The sequence below is a fragment of the Rhagoletis zephyria genome, unplaced genomic scaffold, assembly GCF_001687245.7.
Source record: "Rhagoletis zephyria isolate East Lansing unplaced genomic scaffold, Rhagoletis_zephyria_1.1 Rzeph_scaffold_00452, whole genome shotgun sequence".
Classification (NCBI taxonomy): Eukaryota; Metazoa; Arthropoda; class Insecta; order Diptera; family Tephritidae; genus Rhagoletis; species Rhagoletis zephyria.
The window spans coordinates 126,893-146,788 of NW_016157536.1; the positions used below are offsets into that span (position 1 = coordinate 126,893).

At 38.6% G+C, this 19,896-nt stretch overlaps 1 protein-coding gene across 50 annotated transcripts in view; it reads right to left on the minus strand.

Moving 5' to 3' along the window:
- The window catches only part of Dscam1 (Down syndrome cell adhesion molecule 1), a 169,015-nt gene that overhangs the window by 47,712 nt on the left and 101,407 nt on the right, over positions 1-19,896 (minus strand). For 13 of the 50 annotated variants that reach the window (XM_017611762.1, XM_017611730.1, XM_017611739.1 and 10 more), the window contains exons 7-8: positions 9,904-10,748; positions 9,639-9,800 (exon numbers count right to left, since the gene is read on the minus strand). In XM_017611762.1, coding sequence (XP_017467251.1) covers positions 9,639-9,800; positions 9,904-10,748 — 1,007 coding nt within the window. Of the gene's footprint in view, positions 1-493; positions 782-1,089; positions 1,390-1,877; positions 2,163-2,356; positions 2,648-3,502; positions 3,794-3,922; positions 4,214-5,176; positions 5,468-6,024; positions 6,316-8,037; positions 8,326-8,464; positions 8,753-8,983; positions 9,293-9,638; positions 9,801-9,903; positions 10,749-11,810; positions 11,932-16,091; positions 16,216-19,896 lie in introns of all 50 variants that reach the window. The other 37 variants (XM_017611728.1, XM_017611727.1, XM_017611749.1 and 34 more) reach the window with 14 other exon arrangements.

The following is a 19,896-nucleotide window of genomic DNA, read 5'->3' on the forward strand; positions in this document are numbered from 1 at the left end:
CTGAATGTGGTTAAATGCAATTCAGCGCCCGTTACTTCGACAAAATCGAAGAAACGGCAGTTCTTGTAAAAAAATGGGATGATGAAACAAACTTATAATTGCAAAAATCATAAATATGAAAGTCAAATAGTTTATTTTTTGTAAGCTCAGTACTCTATGCACAAAGACTTTCCTAAAAGATGATAAGTAAATAAAAAAGCAGCGCTGAATGTGGTTAAGCGTAATTCAGCGCGCTTTCAAAATCAGCGAAAATTAAATTTTGTTTGTTTTATAAAAATAAATACGAAAACAATTCTGGTAATGTTCAATTCAGCCCATTTTTTTAATTCAGCACATTTTTTGTGAATTCAGCAACTTTTTTTATGAATTCTGCCCAAGTTTTATGCAATGAACGACATTTAATAGCGAGATGGGATCGGGATATACAAAGGTTTAAATTGCAATAAAAATCAAATAACTAACAACTTCATATAATCACAAATTCTGTTCAAACCATTCACAATCAAAGGTGCCGTATATTCAGCTCTTCCCGCCCAATTTTCGGCGACGCAAGTGTAATTCCCAGCATGATCCGCTGTGACACTCTCTATAGCCAAGACGTGTGTATGTCTAGTGAATTTTGTAGTTGCTATATTCAAGTGAGCTGGCAGATGATAATCATTCAGCAACCATTTCACATTCATAGGCCAGTCACCACCAGCGATGGTGCATTGTATGGACGCAGGTTCACCGAAATTTAAGGGTTCCTCACCAAATTGAAACGGGGTTATACGAGGCGGTACTAGATAAAAATTTGTATTGAGTGGAGCAAATAAGACGTGTGTGCTATATTTCAAGAACAGTATCTTAAAATATTTGTTAGACAAGTTCAGTAGAAAGTGTAGAAGTAGCGAATGTTGCTTTTGTCAGATTTTTGTTAAAATATTACCAAATACAGTGAGTCAAAATAGGCGTAGAGTTTTTAGTATTTACAAACACCGCAACCGAACCCAAATAGATTAGACACAAACAGTTAGATTCAAAAGCTGCTAGTAAGACATTCAATATTTTTTTTTTGTGTTGTGTAAGAATTCAAAAATTTTCATATACCATTCACGGTAATATTTGTGCTGTAGATCGTTGAGCCAGCCGCATTACTGGCCATACAAGTATATGTGCCAGTGTGCGCAGGCGTGGCGCGTGGTATCGATAACACGCTCGATTTGATGCTTATGCGATTTGTACGCATTATCGGCTGTAGACTGTCGTAGCGCGCATCGCCAGCAGCGCGTTCAAAACTCCAGTTAATCTTGATGGGGCGATCACCTTTTTGTATTTGGCAAAGCAAATCAATAGCGTCGCCAGTGTTGATTATGTCGTCGTAACTGAAGGGTGTGATTTGCGGAAGGACTAAAGAAGTGATTTTGATATTGAAGTTGAAACGGTTTAAGTGCGCGTTATAGGAATATCTACAAATTATGATATATATATAAAGGGAGATACAATGTTATAAAATCATATAAATCGATGATAAATGAGAAATCGAACACTATTCAGCGCTATTGAACTCAATTCAGCGCGGGAATTTTCCAGTTAAAAACATTATTATAAGGCTGAAACTTATTTGACAACATTCAGCGCCATTCAGCACAATTCAGCCTATTTCAACATTAATTGATTTACCATCTACGTCGATTTATAACAATTTGCTGGAACTCGTTCACTTTCAGCCATATTCATCGGCTAAATAAACCATATATATTGATTTAAAATTGAATTTGGTGCCTCGGAAGCATGCTGGACAACATAAAATGTACAACAACTAAAAAAAAACAGTTTTCAAAATACATAGAGAGCTTAAAAAAAGTAAGTCTTTCGATTTTTTGCCAAACAAATACCATTAACCAACAACTCAGCCGTGTAATCACTCTGTCCCGCTTTATTGCTTGCAACGCATGTATAATTTCCTGAATTCGCCGCCTTCACCGACTCCACTGTCAATAAACTAATGCGATCACCAATCTTACTCGCCAACACACCCATATGCGAAAACAATGGCAACCCATTATGGGACCAACGTATTTTTAGCGGCAAATCACCTTTCGCCACATGACAAGTGAGTTGTACGCTGTCTCCTTCATTTGCTTCAGCGTCGAAGTTGAAAGGATGTATAGCGGGAAGTACTACATACATACATAGTAAGACCAGGGCGATGGGTTGGAAAGCCCGATAAGCGATAGTGAAAAAGCGGAGGATAGAAATAAATAGTGTAGTTTTTACATACATACAAATAAAACTTAAGAAATCAGCAGAGCACGTGTTAGTAGACCTAAGAAATACTTCGTTAAAACTATTAGAAACTTTTTTTCACATTAACCGTTAACTTGCAATTCCGCCTGATAGGAACTTTCGCCTGCGCGATTCGTTGCGATACACGCGTAAACGCCACGATGTTCAGCGGCTATGTAATCGATATTTAAAGTACTCGACTTCGTCGACATACGACCAATTATAATATCGTAATCGCTACTTTTTAGCGTCTGATTATTCAGCGTCCAAGTTATGTTTATGGGTAGATCACCTTTAGTAACCGAACATTGTACACCCAGAGAATCACCCGAATTGGTGGCTTCGTCACCAAATGAGAAAGGCATAATTTGTGGTGGCACTGTGTGTCGAGAAAGGAAAGATGATGGGTTTAAATGGCAGAGGAATTGTGTTGGAAATAAAAATATACAAAAAAAAATCAACTAATACACTAACTAATACAGCTACAATTCAGCGCGCCCACCATTCACTACAAGTTCAGCTATTTGTTCAGCGGTGCCTGCGGCATTAGACGCAATGCATTTGTAGGTGCCACGATGATGTCCATTAATAGCATCGATGCTTAGCGAACTTAATTTCGGAGACATTTTGATAATGCGTATGCCAGCGTGTTCGTTCGTAATCAGTTGTCCATTCAGCGTCCAATGGAGCTGCAGCGGTGTGTCGCCTTTGAATACCATACACTGTGCAGCAGTGCTGTCGCCGTAGTTGGAGGGTTCATCACCAAAGGTGAAAGGCATCACTTGTGGAGAGACTAGAATACACAATTCGGGTGTCAAATGTGCTGAATCGGAACTGAGTGCGTGCAGCGACAGAATTTTTAAACTTTTTTATAACTATAAATGCTCTAGAGATGTAAGTTGCTTAGTTATAGAACTTTAGATATTTTTTCTATCACAAAAATGTTTATTCAGCTAATTCAGCGCTGATTTTAACACCAAGTAGCACTGTTTTGAATACCAGGCCGCATTAAAAATGGCAAAACAGTAAATATTTATTATTTCTCAACACATTTTTCACATTCAGCACACATTTTGGTGTATTCTGTGGCACTACTTAAGCGAATTTGGCAAATGTGTGCACAGCAATTGCAAAGCTTAACAACTTAATACTACAAAATCTGCGCAAAGCATATTCAGCGTATGCACAAAACTACAAATAACTACTGCAAGCGACTTTTCGACATCAAACAAACCGTTGACTTGTAATTCAGCTACATATTCACTAGTGCCGGCCTCATTTGTTGCGATACATTTGTAGGTGCCACGATGTATTGCAGTAAGCGAGTCGATATTAAGCGAACTGGTACGCTTGTTTAGTCTCAAAACAGTAAAACCATTTTCTCCATTCACAATAGGCGCTGAATTCAAGGACCAGCGTATTTTGAGCGGCAAATCGCCCTTGGGTACAACGCAATTGGCACTCGCAATTTCACCCATATCAGCAGTATCCTCACCAAAGGAAAACGGTAAAACTTGTGGTGGCACTTCATTTTTAGGAGACAAAATATATTTTAAAATAATAGAAAACTACAGAAAATAAACATAAAACCAATTCAGCTACAAATTCAGCGTTTTAAATACATTTATATTTATATTTGTTTGCCTGCACAAACCATTAACATGCAATTCAGCGCTATATTCAGCGCTGCCCGCCTTATTCAATGCAATGCATTTGTATACACCGCGATGACGCGCTTCCAGCGAATCGATATTCAGCGAACTAGTGCGTGGATTCATGCGCGACAGTGTAAACCCATGTTCGCCTGTTATGATAGGCGCTGAATTTAAGGTCCAACGTATTTCCATGGGTAAGTCACCTTTTGGTATCATACAAAACACGCCAGCAATCTCGCCAGTATTCGCTGGCTCCTCACCAAAGTCGAAGGGTTGTATTTGAGGTGGTACTTGTGGATGATTTAAGAATAACGGAAACGAGGGAATGAATGTGGTAGAATATAAAATAAAAACGAACTTAAATGTAACAGCAACCGATACTTCCATGAGATATTTGAAAAAGTTAGTTAAACAAACCGTTCACTTCTAAAACAGCAACATATTCAGCAAAACCCGCTGAATTGTTCGCTAAACACTTGTAAGTGCCACGATGCATTGCCTCGAGTGAGTCTACATTCAGCGAACTTGTACGCTTATTCATTTTGAATATGTTAAAACCATGTTCACCATTTACAATCAATGCTGAATTCAGTGTCCAGTAGATATCGAGCGGTAAATCACCTTTGGGTACAACACAGGTGACACTCGCAACCTCGCCGCGATTAAGTGGGTCTTCGCCGAAGCTGAATGGACTAATCTGAGGTGCAACTAAGGAAATAAAGGTAGGCACAAAATCGAATTCAGCACAGCTGATTAGCTTTCTCAATAAATATTAGTTTTTATCACTATTGGGTTATAATTTAAGGCGAAATAATTTCAAAATCCAATAAATTTGTTGAACAGTTTTAAGAAAATGTGAAGAGAACAATAAACTAAAAAAGTTTCAGCTAGTCAGCCTAATTCAACTTTATTCAGCGCCAGTTTTTGCAGTTCGTAAAAGTATCTACAACCAAACTAGCACTTACTTCACATTTTTAATATCAGCCCAAAGCTATTCAGCTCAATTCAGCGTAATTCAGCAACGAGTTTAAGCACGCCATCTTAACACAGGCAAAAAATAAATAAAGAAAACTGCTATACCAACACCAAATATGTTCTTAAATTCAGCATATCTAGGAGCCAATTCTGTGCAATATGGAGCAAAATTTAACAGCGAAAAAAAGAGAGTATACCGTTTTGCTTAAATGTTTATAGTTTTTGTTAGTACATGAACACTAACTATTTACAGAGACTCAAACTTCTACTCGACGCACCATTAACCTGCAATTCAGCAGCATATTCAGCAAGTCCAGCTAAATTCACTGCTATGCAACTATAAGTGCCACGATGTTTTGCCTCTAAGGAGTCTACGCTTAAGTAGCTGGTGCGATGATTCAATTGCAATATCTTAAAACCGTCACTGCCTGAAGCAATCGGTTCATCATTGAGCGTCCAGTGAATATCCAGCGGTAAATCGCCTTTTAAGATCATACATGTAGCGCTTATCATATCGCCCATATTAACAACTTCAGCGGGAAAACTAAACGGTAATACGTGCGGAGGAACTAAGCGAAAAAAATTAAACATAGCGCTTGTCGGTAAGGAATCAATGGAATTGAAATTAAAAGTTAACAAATGAAATTCTCTAAAATAATTGTAAGCACTTATTCAGCACAAACCATTAACATGTAATTCTGCTGAATATTCCGTAAACCCGGCTTTATTATTAGCTATACACTTATAAACACCACGATGTTTCGCCTCTAGCAAATTAATGCTCAAAGAACTGGTGCGTGGATTCGTGCGCATTAACGTAAAACCCTCCTCGCCATTTATAATGGGTGCTGAATTGATAGTCCAGCGTATATTTAGCGGTAAATCACCCTTAGTAACCATACATTGTACACCAGCCATTTCACCAAAATTTAAAGCCTCGTCACCAAAGCTGAATTGCATTATTTGAGGAGGAACTGGTGTTGGGGAGAAATTATAGGCGTTAAAAATAATTTATGCGAAAATGTTGAATAAGGTGAGGGAAATGAAAAAAAATTGAACGAAACAAATGAAACTTGTGTATTCATTTAGTGAAATTTAAAAAAAAAAAATATGTTCACCGATGTACCATTGACATTTAATTCGGAGGCGTAAAACGATGATCCCGCCTTATTTTCGGCGATGCATTTAAAAAGTCCACGATGGTATTGCTCAACGGCGGCGATATTCAGCACACTTGTTTTCGGTGAAAGCTTCAAAATTGTTATCCCCTCTTCACCATTGATGATGGGTCTGGAGTTGAGCGTCCATTTAATCGTAATGGGTGTATCACCCTTTTGTATCATACATTGTACGCCAGCATTCTCACCGTTATTTATGGGCTCATCGCCGAAAGAAAAAGGCATAATGGAAGGGGGCACTGGTGAGGGTAAACAAATTTAAGATGAAACAGAAGCAAAAAATAAAAAATAAAGTAATTCTAAACGCGAGCAAATTCCTTAGAAAACTAGTCCCCCATAAATGTAGTACCGTTAACTTTTAACTCTGCGACATAAAAGTCAGCGCCAGCCTTATTTTCAGCGATGCATTTGAAGAGGCCACGATGTTGTTCCTCCACGGCGGCAATATTTAAAACACTGCTTTTCGGCGATAACTTAAGTATAGCGAGACCCTCTTCGCCGTTGATGATGGGTCTCGAGTTGAGAGTCCATTTAATGGTAATGGGTACATCACCTTTTTGTATCATACACTGTACGCCAGCGCTTTCGCCAGTGTTCACCGGTTCCTCAGCAAAGGAAAAGGGGACAATGGAGGGAGGAACTGATGGAGAGGAAAAACGATTTTTTATAGAAAGAAAAACTATTTCGTAATCGAAATTTTTTACACTATAAATTTTCGCCTAAAAATTAACCCCTTATTAACTACCATTAACACGCAACCACGACGCATGTTCTACAATTCCAGCAGCATTGCTGGCCACACAGCTGTAGTTGCCCGCATGACGCGATCTCACCGATTCTATATTCAACATACTAATACGTTGACCGCTACGCGTAATCATCAAACCATCGTTGGAGCCGAAGAGGCGAAATCCGTTAAAGCGCCAAAATATATCCAAGGGTAGATCACCTTTGGTGACAGCGCAATTAACGGTGGCCATATCTTGCGCATTGACCGGTTCGCCAAAATCGAAGGGCAAAATTTGTGGTAGGACTGTGAACCGGTGGAGGAAAGGAAACATTTTTAAGTATTTACACTACAACCAAAACGAAAACAACTAGAATTCACAATATGCTAAGCTATAACAAATAAATGCTGTATGCTTAACCATTAACGGCCAGCAACGCTGACTGTTTGGTTACGCCGCCATTATTTGTCGCAACGCAGCTATAATTGCCCGCATGACGCGCGCGTACCGATTCAATGCTGAGCACGCTGATGCGCTGACTAGTGCGTGTAACCACCAACACCATCGTTGGTGAAGACACGTCCGCCATTGCGCGTCCAGTAGATGTCGAGTGGCAGGTCGCCCTTTTTGACGCTGCAGTAGGCGGAAACCATATCCATTTCATTGATACTCTCATCACCGAAATCGAAGGGCAATATTTGTGGGAGGACTACATAGGCAAGGAAGAGTAAGTGAGGCGGCAAGAAAATAACGAGAAATATTTTTTCAAAATAGAAAATTTTTTAAAAAGCTCAAAGAGTACGAAATAAATTAAAATTTTCAGTTTTTTTAACCATTCACGGCCAACAGCGCGTACTGCTTGGTCGCGCCGCCATTATTTGTCGCCACGCAGCTATAATTGCCCGAATGGCGCGCGCGTACCGACTCAATGCTGAGCACGCTGATGCGCTGACTGTTGCGCGTGACTACGACGCCATCATTGGTGAAGACGCGCCCACCATTGCGCGTCCAGTAGATGTCGAGCGGTACATCACCTTTATTCACAGTGCAATAGGCTGAGACCATATCCATTTCATTGATATTTTCGGCGCCGAAATCGAAGGGTAGGATTTGTGGTAGGACTGCATTTGGGAAGGAGTTTAAAATATAAATGCGTTAAAAGTGACAAAGCAATAGCAGAAAAATACGCAATATTTAAAAATCGTTCTTTATCTACAACTTTTGCCCGCTAACCATTCACCGCCAAAGTGGCGGATTGTCGCGAAGCGCCTGCATTGTTAGTTGCAACACAGCTGTAGTTGCCCGCATGCCGCGCGCGCACCGATTCGACGCTCAAAACACTTAAACGCTGGCTGTTGCGCGTGACAATCAAACCATCATTCGTATAGACCCGTCCGCCATTTTTCATCCAGTAAATGTCGATAGGCAGATCCCCTTTGTTCACGGTGCAAGAAGCAGAAACCATATCCTGTTCGTTGATGCGCTCTTCGCCAAAATCGAAGGGTACTATTTGTGGCAGAACTGCAGGTGTGGAGGGGAGGACATGTGAGCGCACGGTAAAAGGAACGCAACTGAGTTAAAAAATAGCGAAATAAATAAAAAATGTCGACAGTAAACAAAACAAAAACTCAAACTAAAGCGCCCCAAAAACGCAGCTAACCATTAACTGCTAGCACCGCCCAATGCGTTGTTACGCCCCCATTATTTGTCGCCACACAGCTGTAATTGCCTGCATGACGCGCGCGCACCGATTCGATGCTTAAGACGCTCATGCGCTGACTAGTTTTTGTAACGACAACACCATCATTCGTGTACACGCGTCCGCCGTTCTTAGTCCAAGCGACATCTATCGGCAGATCGCCTTTATTCACCGTACAGGAGGCAGATACCATATCTAGTTCGTTGACGCTTGCCTCACCAAAGTCGAAGGGCACAATTTGTGGAAGAACTTAATGAGATCAAGTGGAATGAATTATAAAAATATCGAAGCAACTGTGTAAAACTAGCGATATTTGAATTATTTTATATTGTTACGAGGACCTTGGAGTGGAGTTTTGCGATTTAAAAATCAGGCATTTCACTGACTAAAAAGGTTTCGGGAGCTCAAATTAGCAAAGTAACCCAAAATTCGTAAAAACCAAAATTTGAAGCTACTCTATGGCTCTATATACGCGCACACCATTAACACTCAGCTCAGCAGTGTGATAGGCCACGCCCGCTGCATTACGCGCTACACAGGTATAATTCGCACGATGACGCGCATGCACCGACTCGATGCTCAACATACTGATCCGCTGCGTCGTTTTCGTTATCAATATGCCATCGTTGGTCATTAATTTGCCCAAGCCGCCCAGTTTGGGATCCGGTGCCGTAGTCCAATACAAATCGATCGGTGTATCGCCTTTATTGACAGTGCATGTAGCCGAGACCATGTCGTTCATGTTGATCGCTTCTGAGCCGAAATCGAAAGGCGCAATTTGTGGTGGTACTACATAATTATAAGATGGAGTGAAAAAGGGTTTACCAGAGTACTATTTCGGATGTACACCTCGAGTAACAGAAAAATTGCGACCCACGTTGATACTCGTACACTGCGAGTATTTTACCTAATATTCTTTATAACACAAAAAAAAGAACCGAGTGAGCGTCGGCACGAAGCATTTTTCAACGGACGGGGATCTATGAACTTGTAACTAGTTCTTTCGCAGCGGACAGACTTTGATACATGCTTCGTTATTTCAACTCACGCCCGGTTTGTGTTTCAATTGGTAAGACAGTTCAGCCCCCTCTCTTCAACAAGGGAGTATGAACAATAGCGTGCATATGAGACTTACCCATAACTTGTACTTCTAGTGAGCCGCGCGCCGAATAACCTTCCACATTCTTAGCCACGCAAGTGTATGTAGCTTGATCAGAGTTACGTTCCACATTTTCGATGATCAAAGTGCCGTTTGGGAAGACCTTTTGTTTGCGATTGATGGGTAAAGCGCGATTGTCTGCCAAAAAAAATTTAGAATGTATAAGCATTCAGTAAATTAAAAAATATCTAGCCAACATCTCTAGTTAATCTCTACTACACCAAATACACACTCTACTTACCACGTTCCCAAACGATCGAGTCGATTGGATAGCCCGCAACTGGACAGGTTACAATCAGCGTCTCGCCGGCGACAATAGCTTTCTTTTCCATTTGTCGTATATAGGGCAGTCCATAGACATTCAATTTCGCCGAGTGTTCGGCCACGCCTACTTTGCTCTTTGCAATACACTTGTAGAGACCGCCATCGTTCGCATGCACTGATGTAATATTCAAATACGAAACAACATCGCCGTTCACAGTCACATATTGGCCCACTTGATACCGATCAATATTTGCAATTTTCTTGCCATCCAGTTCCCAGGAAATTTCAGGTGTTGGATTGCCGCCAGCTACACACTTTAGGAATACACTTGGACCAGGTTCCATTGTTTCCTCTTGGAATGCCTGTCGTATAACGGGTGGATCGAAACGGCCGCCAAGTTTGAGTTCAGCGCTTGCTTCTGCTGATTCCTGATCGTTGCGCACGAAACACTGATACATGCCCTTGTCTTCCTTCTTCACGGATTCGATGCGTAAGACCTGATCGCTGTGGCCAATTGATTTGCCGTCTTTTATCCAGCTGATGGTCTTAATAGGGTTGCCGCTGTACTGGCACGTGAAGACAGCAGGACGTCCAAAGTCGACAGTTTGTGTGGGTGGATCGATTTTTGCGGAAAGTGGTGCGGTCACGGTGAGCACAGTTTCAACGCTTTCACCACCGACGGAGTTATTAACCACACATAAATATTTGCCCGAATCCTCGACGACAGCATCTTTGATGATAAGAGTGCCGGAAACTTGCTTTACGCGTTCATTTAGGATAACCGCTTGCTTGCGTGTGGTGCCTTCGATGAATTTATACCATCTGCAAGGGATAAGGGAAGTGATTAGCTGAGTTATTTATTGCTAAGGGTGGAATACAAAGATGATTAAAAATGAAGAAATGAAATGCTTGTCGGTGAGCAAACTAAACCTTTTGTATGCGCTCCGAATGAGATTGCGGAAAGAAGGGCTTCAATAAAATTTGTGAAAGCAGTGCTCAGCTAGTTACTTACCTTTCGAGCCGGCAGTTTTGGTTGAAATAGCATTTCATTTCTGCGCTTTTAATCAACTTTGTTCGAAAATTTGCTTTAAGTAGCATCGACAGAACCTAGTACGACCTAACAAAAAGGAATAAAGGTTACAAATGGCGGATATTTCAGCAATCAAGGAGACTATTATTAAAAAGCTTGCAGGTGCAGCTTTTCAGGGAACGCTTAGCTCTAAGTGGATTTTTAGAAGCCTGTAGTGATACAATTTGTCCAGCAAGAAGCAAATGTAGAGATGGGAGCTTTTACATTATGAAAACTGAAGTTACAGAAGTTTAAAAATTTAAAGGAATATTTAAATGTAGACTTTTTGAAAAAGTGCTGCTTTTAACGGGTTTCAAAAAGCTTGTGACACTGGCTAAAAAGCGAGCAGATAATTCGATTTATGAATGCTGATATTGGTTAAATTTAAATATGAGTTTTTGTTTTCTGAAAGCTATGCTTTGGGTAGGTTTCATGGAGCTTGTAGCGCGGTCTGACCTAAAACCGACGGTAAAACTTTAGGCTCACATCAGCTATCCAATCCAAAATAATGCTTACTGTTTCATCATTGAGACAGAAAATACAACGCCAGTGCACCTAGAACTTTTAGAGTATTTTTTTCTTTGCTTTTTATTTCTTATACCTATAAACTGGTACAGGATAGCCTTGACCAGGACAATGGCCGACAAAAGTGTCTTGCCTAGGCACTTCATTGATTTCGATACTTTTGACTGCTATACGAGGCTTTACATGGCCCACGGGTTCTATAAAAATTAGCATTAGAAATAGTGAAAGCAAAATATGGTGTAAAACAACCATTCAACTGCCTGAATGTTTAAAATTAAGCCAATATATACCTGAATAATGGCATTGGATATGCTTGCGCCTGACAAAGTATGGAAAAACTGTCACCTAAACGCATTGTAAGTTCTTGCAGACGATCTCCAGAAACGGTCGGAGTTGCGCTGCTAATAGGTTCTAAGAAGAAATTATATATACATATATATTTTGTTTGGAAATACCATCGAAAACTTTTATGAAAAACTGTCTGAATATTTAAAGTGTTTGCAAAAATAAACCGGTTTGGCAGAATTTTGCACGAGAAGTCCTACATTATTTTCTTTTATTGTTCTTTTACCGAAAACCGGGCGTTGGATACGACTGTCCTTGGCAAAGCATGGTAAGACTAACACCAGCTTGTGTAATTACTTCTTGCAGACGACCTCCTGAAATTTTCGGTGCAACACTGCCGACAGGTTCTGGGAGAAGAAGTTCACTTTTAAAATGTGATTCAACAGTCTTTTGGGGGAAAACTACCTGAAAGTTTTGGATTTCTATGCATACATATATAAGCTTTTGAAAGTTATTTGATAGTTTTCGAAAATCCGCTTTGAGCTTTTAAAGCTCATGCTTCAACTTTACTCCAAAACTAACCTTATTATCGGCACTGGAAAAGCTTGCGCTTGACACAATAAAGCAAAACTATGGCCAATTTCTTTGACAAATGTAAAGCTTTTGGATTTATCGGAGAATGTGGGAGCCTTGGCGCCTACTGGCTCTGTAAATAGCATAAAAATTCAATAATTTTGAATTTAAAAATAAAAAATCTCAGTTGGGAAACTTAACTTAATGTACACAAGTTTAATAATTTAAATAAGTGAAATCTCACTAAATTTTTTTAATTATCTACCTTATAACTGGCACTGGCCATGCTTGAGCTTGGCACAACAAAGCAAAGCTTTGACCAAAGTTGCGTGAAAATGTGAAGCTTTTCAAATCATTCGAAAATGTTGGAGCTTTTGCGCCAACGGGCTCTAAAAAAATATAAAAAAATAAGTTTTAATTTTTTACACTTAAAATTTTACAGAACCAGTTAGCAGTGTCGCGCACCATTTTCAATAACAATACAAAAAATAGATACCTTATAATCGGCACTGGAAAAGCTTGCGCTTGACAGAGGATTGCAAAGCTTTGTCCCACAGTGCGTATATAGGAGAAAACATTTGAGTCAGTAGAGAATGTTGGGGCTTTAGCGCCGACGGGTTCTACAAAAATTAAATAAAAAACTCATGTGAAAAACTAAAGCTTCGCTCAAATTTGCCTCCAAGTGCATATGAATACTGCTTAGAATATTGGGAAAACAATCAAAAACAATATCTATACCTAAATACAGGCACCGGATAGGCTTGAGCTTGACACAGGAGCACTAAATCTTTTCTTTGTGCTTCCACAAAAGTGCTACTCTTCGCTGAGCCGGGGAAAGCGGGCCCTTTGGCACCGAGTGGTTCTTTGAAAATGGCAGACAGAAAGTGTAAGTTAAAAATAAGCATGTAAAAAAGCACAAAAACTGCCTGAAAAAAAACATTAAACGCAACTTTATATACAGGCATTCGAGAAGCTTTTAAGTAACGCCTTAAAAAACTTTAAACCAGCGATGGCCAGAGAGAGCTTTTACCCTGCTCGCGCCTATACAAAATGTGCCTTGCCCGCGAGCAAGGCTATGCCCATCAGTGCTTTAAACTCATACAAGAAACTATTTAGTTAAATTTCAAAAAGCTTTGAATTATTTTAGCTTTCACCAGCAAATTTAAACCGTATTTTAGCTACAGGCTCTCACTTAAAGCTCAGTTAGTCTAGACTTAACTTAATTGAACTTACCGTATGAAATCATCAATAATTACTCAACACGTCAACTTAAGCCAAAAGCGGACCTAATTTGTTTCTGTATTTTCTTTTTCAGCTGTTTACCAGTCCACCGCCTAAAATGCCACATCAAAAAAATGCATGCAAACAAAAATGTTTGCGTTCATTTATTTTTAAGAAATACAAAAACGAGAGTCTGGCAAGCCTTATTCTCTCACCGCTCTCAATTTTCGTAAGGCCGTAACTTAAGAACCTAAAATTTACAGGTTCTTAAGTTTCTTACAGTAAGTTAAGTTTTAACTAACCGCCAACACAGTTTCTCATATAACAGGTTGACCAAAATATTAAGTTGAATTAAGTTACGGAAATTAAGGCTAGAATAACTGAGCTTTTAGCTTAAAGACTGTTGCAGCCGAATTTCAATAAAATTATAGTTTAAAAAACTAAAACCTCCCTATTATAATTGCCATTCGTACTGTCATCAGGTATGTAACTTGAAAATAGAAATCGCTGCATCTTTTAGGCGCATCAATATTACATAGTTTCATCCCGAGCTAATAAAAGGAATGTAAAAAGCTTTTACTTTTAATCAACAATTTTTCACTCAGTTTCTTAAACCTCTTACCTAAATATTGGCACTGGATATGCTTGAGCTTGACATAAAAGCACAAGATCTTTGCCTTGCTTCTCAATAAATGTGCCACTTTTCAATGCGGTTGGGAAGGCTGGAGCTTTTGCACCAAGTGGTTCTTTGGAAATAAATTGACATTTGAAATTATTTAGTTTAAATAAAAAACGCTTGAGCTTGACACAAAAGCACTATGTCACCCAAGCTTTTACCCATAAGCGTGCTTATTTTTGAAACGGTCGGGAATGTGGGAGCTTTAGCGCCAACGGGTTCTACGAAAGTGTGGAAACATATGAGCAGCAGCTACAAAATGTGGAAAACTTACGTCTATATAATATTGAAAACTGACTGAATTTATTTCGATTTATACATAAGAAGCTTTTGCATATAAGAGCTATTGGTTTCAAATAGTTTACTTTCAATTCCTACCTGATAATAGGCACTGGAAATGCTTGAGCTTGACAAAGCAGCGCAAAGCTTTGGCCTACAGCGCGTGTATATGAGAATGAGCTTGAATCGGTGGAGAATGTGGGAGCTTTGGCGCCTACAGGTTCTAAAGCGAAAATATTGAAATTTAAAAAAAATATATTTGCTTATTCAAAAAGAAAAGCTGCCCAAATGTGTGTCATTTTTATAAAATGATATTCTTATAAATTGATTTTGTACAAATCAAGTTTATTTTCCATGATAAAAGCGCTTAATCTATTAACAAAAATTACCTTATAATTGGCACCGGAAAAGCTTGTGCTTGGCACAAAAGCGCAAAGCTTGAATTTACAGAGCGTTCAAAAATGCTACCTTTAGAATCAGTTGAAAATGTTGGTGCCTTAGCGCCGACAGGTTCTGAAGTTGGAAAAAGATTAACATATGTACGTATGGTATGTACGTGCGATTTTTTTTTTTATTTAAAGAAAAATAATAATTTACAAAACCGGTTGGCAGATGCGTAGCTGGAGTTAAATGAGGGAAAACATTCAAACTTGTCTCGTCTAGACCAAATTTTTTCAGAAATCTTGCAATATAAAACCCAAAGCATGACGCGTGCAGAGCTTTTTAAGCTTTCTATACTGCTTCATATGCCCTTTACTTGCTGGTCTACAGCATATTACATACCCTTTTCTGACCTCGGTCAAAACCGAAATACAGCTTCCAAAGTTTATGATATCGAAAACGAACTTCAGACTTCAAAATAGTTCAGGACTAAAACGGTATTGACCAGAAAGGGCTTTTAGCCTGAATTCTAAATCAATCGAAATCACCTTAAATTATATTTCGATTATGACTAGAGAACAGGGAATACCCAATTATTTACTTTCATTGCCCTACGTCGACTTTGTAAGAGAGGCTTCCCCAACAAATCTTTGCTGAGTGAATAATTAAAGTTTTCTCTGCGCTACATGACCCTATATCAAATAGTTTGAAGATCCTGAGCTTTAAACGACCGGTTTTTCATAGTTAAAAAATATATAAATTTTTCCGAAAACATAATTTCATTTCCGAAACTCCATTCTTTCTCGGCAAAAGGTCTTTAATCTTTCCTGAACCCAGCACCCACCTAAAAATAGGCACCGGAAATGCTTGCGCCTCACAAGTCATTGCCAATGTGCTGCTACTAGGCGCCTGAATAGTGAACGTGCTGGCAACGCTGGGAAATGCTGGAGCTTAAAAGCCCACAGGCTCTGCGCGAAATAATCGTTAGGAGTGAAAGTAATTAATAATGAGAGCAAGTGTTTATAAAAAGTAACACGTAACTGAATGTTGAGTTTTGGAGCGATTTTAAAATTTAATTTCTTAAAATTTGTAAATGTAAAGCAGCTTTTTAGATTTTTTTTTTTTATTATTCTTTTACTCTAGATTTTAAAAATACCTAAAGACCGGCACAGGAAATGCTTGAGCTTGACATAGCAGCGCTAAGGTGGAGTGTATGGCGGCACGATTCGAAAAAGTTTGTACTTCGCCAGGGAAGGCAGGAGCCTTTGAACCGATTGGCTCTGCAAAGAAGATACACGTAAAATAAAATTTAGAAGTATGTATAAAAACAATTTTCACTACTTGTGTTGTAGTTTATGATAACTGAATGTTGGGATAAGATATTTTTTTTTGTAAAAAAGGTCAATTTGAATTCTTTCAGAAATAGCCAAAATTATACTCCGCTCGTTGTGCTAAATGCTTTCTGTTTGGAACTCACGTAGGTAGAAAGAATTTCAGACGAAACTTTGCTACAAGTATCTAGCGATGGGAAATCGCGTAAAGAAATAGCGATATTGCTTTACTCCTTTTCAATTGACCTGACAGAAAACTATTCGTGATATTTGCGCTCGTATGCGATACTTTTCTCGATAACTTTGTTAATGTCATCGATATTTTTACCAACGTCATTATCGGAACTTCTGTCGTCATCTTTAGCAGCATTATTTTCTTTCTGTTAACACAGCACTTTCATTCTGTTGTCATTATCGTTATCGACATCACTATCGGTACTGTTATCGTTATCGTCAAACATATATACATACATAGTTTCGTATGCTCGTTTATACTCGAGTGGCAGCGATTTGGTTGTCGACAAATCTATCGATATTTTTCAGGGACCGTAACGATTATGATCTTTATAATGGGAAGCATAATTTAACCGCTAAAATTGTATTTCTATTCTTCCGATCAAATTCAAGCATTATTTTATGATTTTTATTTTTTCGATAAAAAATTAGCGTTATTTTTGGATTTTTATTTTTTAGATAAAAAATAATCGCTACTTTTGGATTTCTTTATTTTCCGATCATATTGAAACCCTTATTTTTAATTTAGTTTTTAGATCATAAGCGGTTTAAAGCGCTATCTACCATAACGGTAAAAAGTGATTAAAAATTATATAAATCCAAAATAAGGACTATTTTTGATCCCAAAAAATAAAAATCACAAAATAACGATTAAATGTGACCAAAAAAATTTAAAAATTAAAATTTTACGATTATTCTTGAGCGAAAAAATAAAAATCTTGGTATTTAACGGTTATTTTCGGTCCCTAATATTTTCAATAATACATACATACTTATTGTTGAAATTTTTTTTGTTATTTACCGATAAAACTATCGCTTTCATTTCGTTTTATTCGTCAAACATAAATATGTATGTACATAGTTTTCATTTCGTAGGTGCGTTCGTATTCGTTTTATATCGGTTCGATTACCGATAAATGTATCGATATTTTCATCAGTAAAAATTGTGTTATCGTCAGTTAAAAATTATCAAGAAATATATAAATCCAAAACAAGCACTATTTTTTATCAAAATAAAAAAAACACGAAATAACGATTAAATTAATATTTTTAATAATACATACATACGCTTTCAATTCGTTTTAACAATCGATATCGATAATAGATAGTTATTTCCGTATTGCTATCGTCAAACATACATATGGTACATAGTTTTCGTTTCGTAAGTGTGTTCATATTCGTTTTGCATCAGTTCGATTATCGATAACATAATCGATATTTTCATCAGTAAAAATTGTATTATCGTCAGTGGTATCGTTGTTGCTATAGTTGTAGTTTCGTATTTGCATTCGTATACTAGATGTTGCATTTACAGCAAAAAATATCTCTTAGTTACTTTATCTGACCGATCCTACAACTTTCCAGTACTAATAAACTAATAAATAGCTTTTTTTTCTTTCAATCATTACCTAATTATGGGCACGGGATAAGCCTGCGCTTGACACAACAATGCGAAACCAGTATGCATTTGTTTTTGTACCTCTATCAACTTATACTCCAGTGAAAATGTGGGTGGCTTAGTGCCGACAGGTTCTAAAAAAGGATTTAGACTGGATCAAGTAAAAAAATACAAACTGTTATTTGAGTAAAATATAATTGACATTGAAAACTGCCTCAGAAATAGCTAAAAAAAAATCCACTAAGCGTTTTGAAAGAACGCTGGTGACCATCACATCGTATTGAATCAATAAAAAAAATTACGAAATTTTCTATAAATGTATGTAGCTTCACAAAGCAAGTGAAAGTAGGACTGACCATGACATGTTCAATCCTTTTTTGTATTACACTTAACCGTACATGTTGCGGCTAATAAAATTCGCGCCAAAAGCATAATCAGCCGAACAGCACTGAACTTGACCTAGACCCCCACAGCAGCGATAAACGACAATCGAGGTCAAACAGCAAGGTCACGTTACGATGACAAACGAAACAGCCAATCAGCTGTACAGTATGAGAAAATAACAGGCAAAAAATGAAGCCATCCAACGCAAACAAAAGCGGCAGCATTGCCGCGCAATAAACTCAAGAGCAATTGTATGCGGAATAACGACCGACAACAATAAGCAAAAGTGTGAAACTTTCTACAAGATGAAAGTGACAATTGGGTGGTAAGCCTGTACGATAAGCAGGCGAAACCCAACTGAAGAATTGCAACGACTAAAAAGTGCAGTGTCTACACAAGGAAAGGCGATAAGCGCGCCAAATTTTCAAAAGAAAGTAAAAGTACGGCTAAAATGTGGGTAGCCAGTGGTGAAAACCAAAAACAAACTGTGTGAAAAAGTTCGTAGATGGCAACGAACATAGACGCAGCAGCAATAACAAGTCGCTGCCAACAACAGACATCAACTAGCAGTAGGGAACAAAATGCGGCAGCCAGTTCAACTGGAATGGGGTCAGTGACCCAAAAACGTGACTGCTGTGCAACAACTGCGAAGGAACAGCAACGCAGACGTGCGCATGAAACGTGCAACGGGTCGACGCAGCACTACAGCAGATGGGTTAATTCATTCATAAACAGTGCAAAGCAAAAGTATGCGTGTGAGAGAGCGATAACAAACGGCCAATAGAATCTTCTACTTTCATCTCACTTTAGCATGCGCACGCAGTAAAACCAGTTTTTGCTACCATCTCTTATGATCTACACTTTCCAAACATACAAGTAGAATCAAAATAGAAATACAAAAATAAACGGGCAACAGCAACAAGTGACAGCGTGCGAGTGAGATAGCTGCAGCATAACGCGAATAGCGCAAGCAAAACACAAACGCGTCGAGAAGGGGTAATTGTTTTGGGAAATTTACGACGCGCATCGCACATGCGCGTGGAGGGCGAAAGAAACAGCATGCGTTGTGCATTGTGTAAGCGAGACAACTGTAATGTTGACTAACAGCTGTATGTATGTACGCGCGGTTTGTTTATGACACACATTTACCCGGCGCATATATTGATTTAACGGTGTATTTGTGCTTGTTTGGCCGGTGGTGGCGGTGGTGGAGTTGGTGGTAGTAGTGGTCTGAGCAGCTGCATCAGCAGCAGCATAAACCACAATATAACCAGTAAACAACCTTCGGTGAATTTGGCGACTGCCTTCCTCGGGGATGAATATGCTAGGGATGAAATTATTGGTACAGACGCCTTCCAAGCACGCAGGGTTGCTTTTAAGAAGCAATAATAATTAACTCCAAATGGTTTCAAAAAGTATAGTGCAAAACTAAATTTATTGAATAATTCCACATAAAATGGTATACATAAATGACTCATTTTCTAAACGATTTAAATAAAACGCATTTTATAACCTTTTTTGTGCAAACGGCGTTTGCGAATTGATAGAAAAGTACTACGGATTGTAAATTTTTGTTAACTATGAGGTGAATGAAAATTTTCAACCCGGCCTGA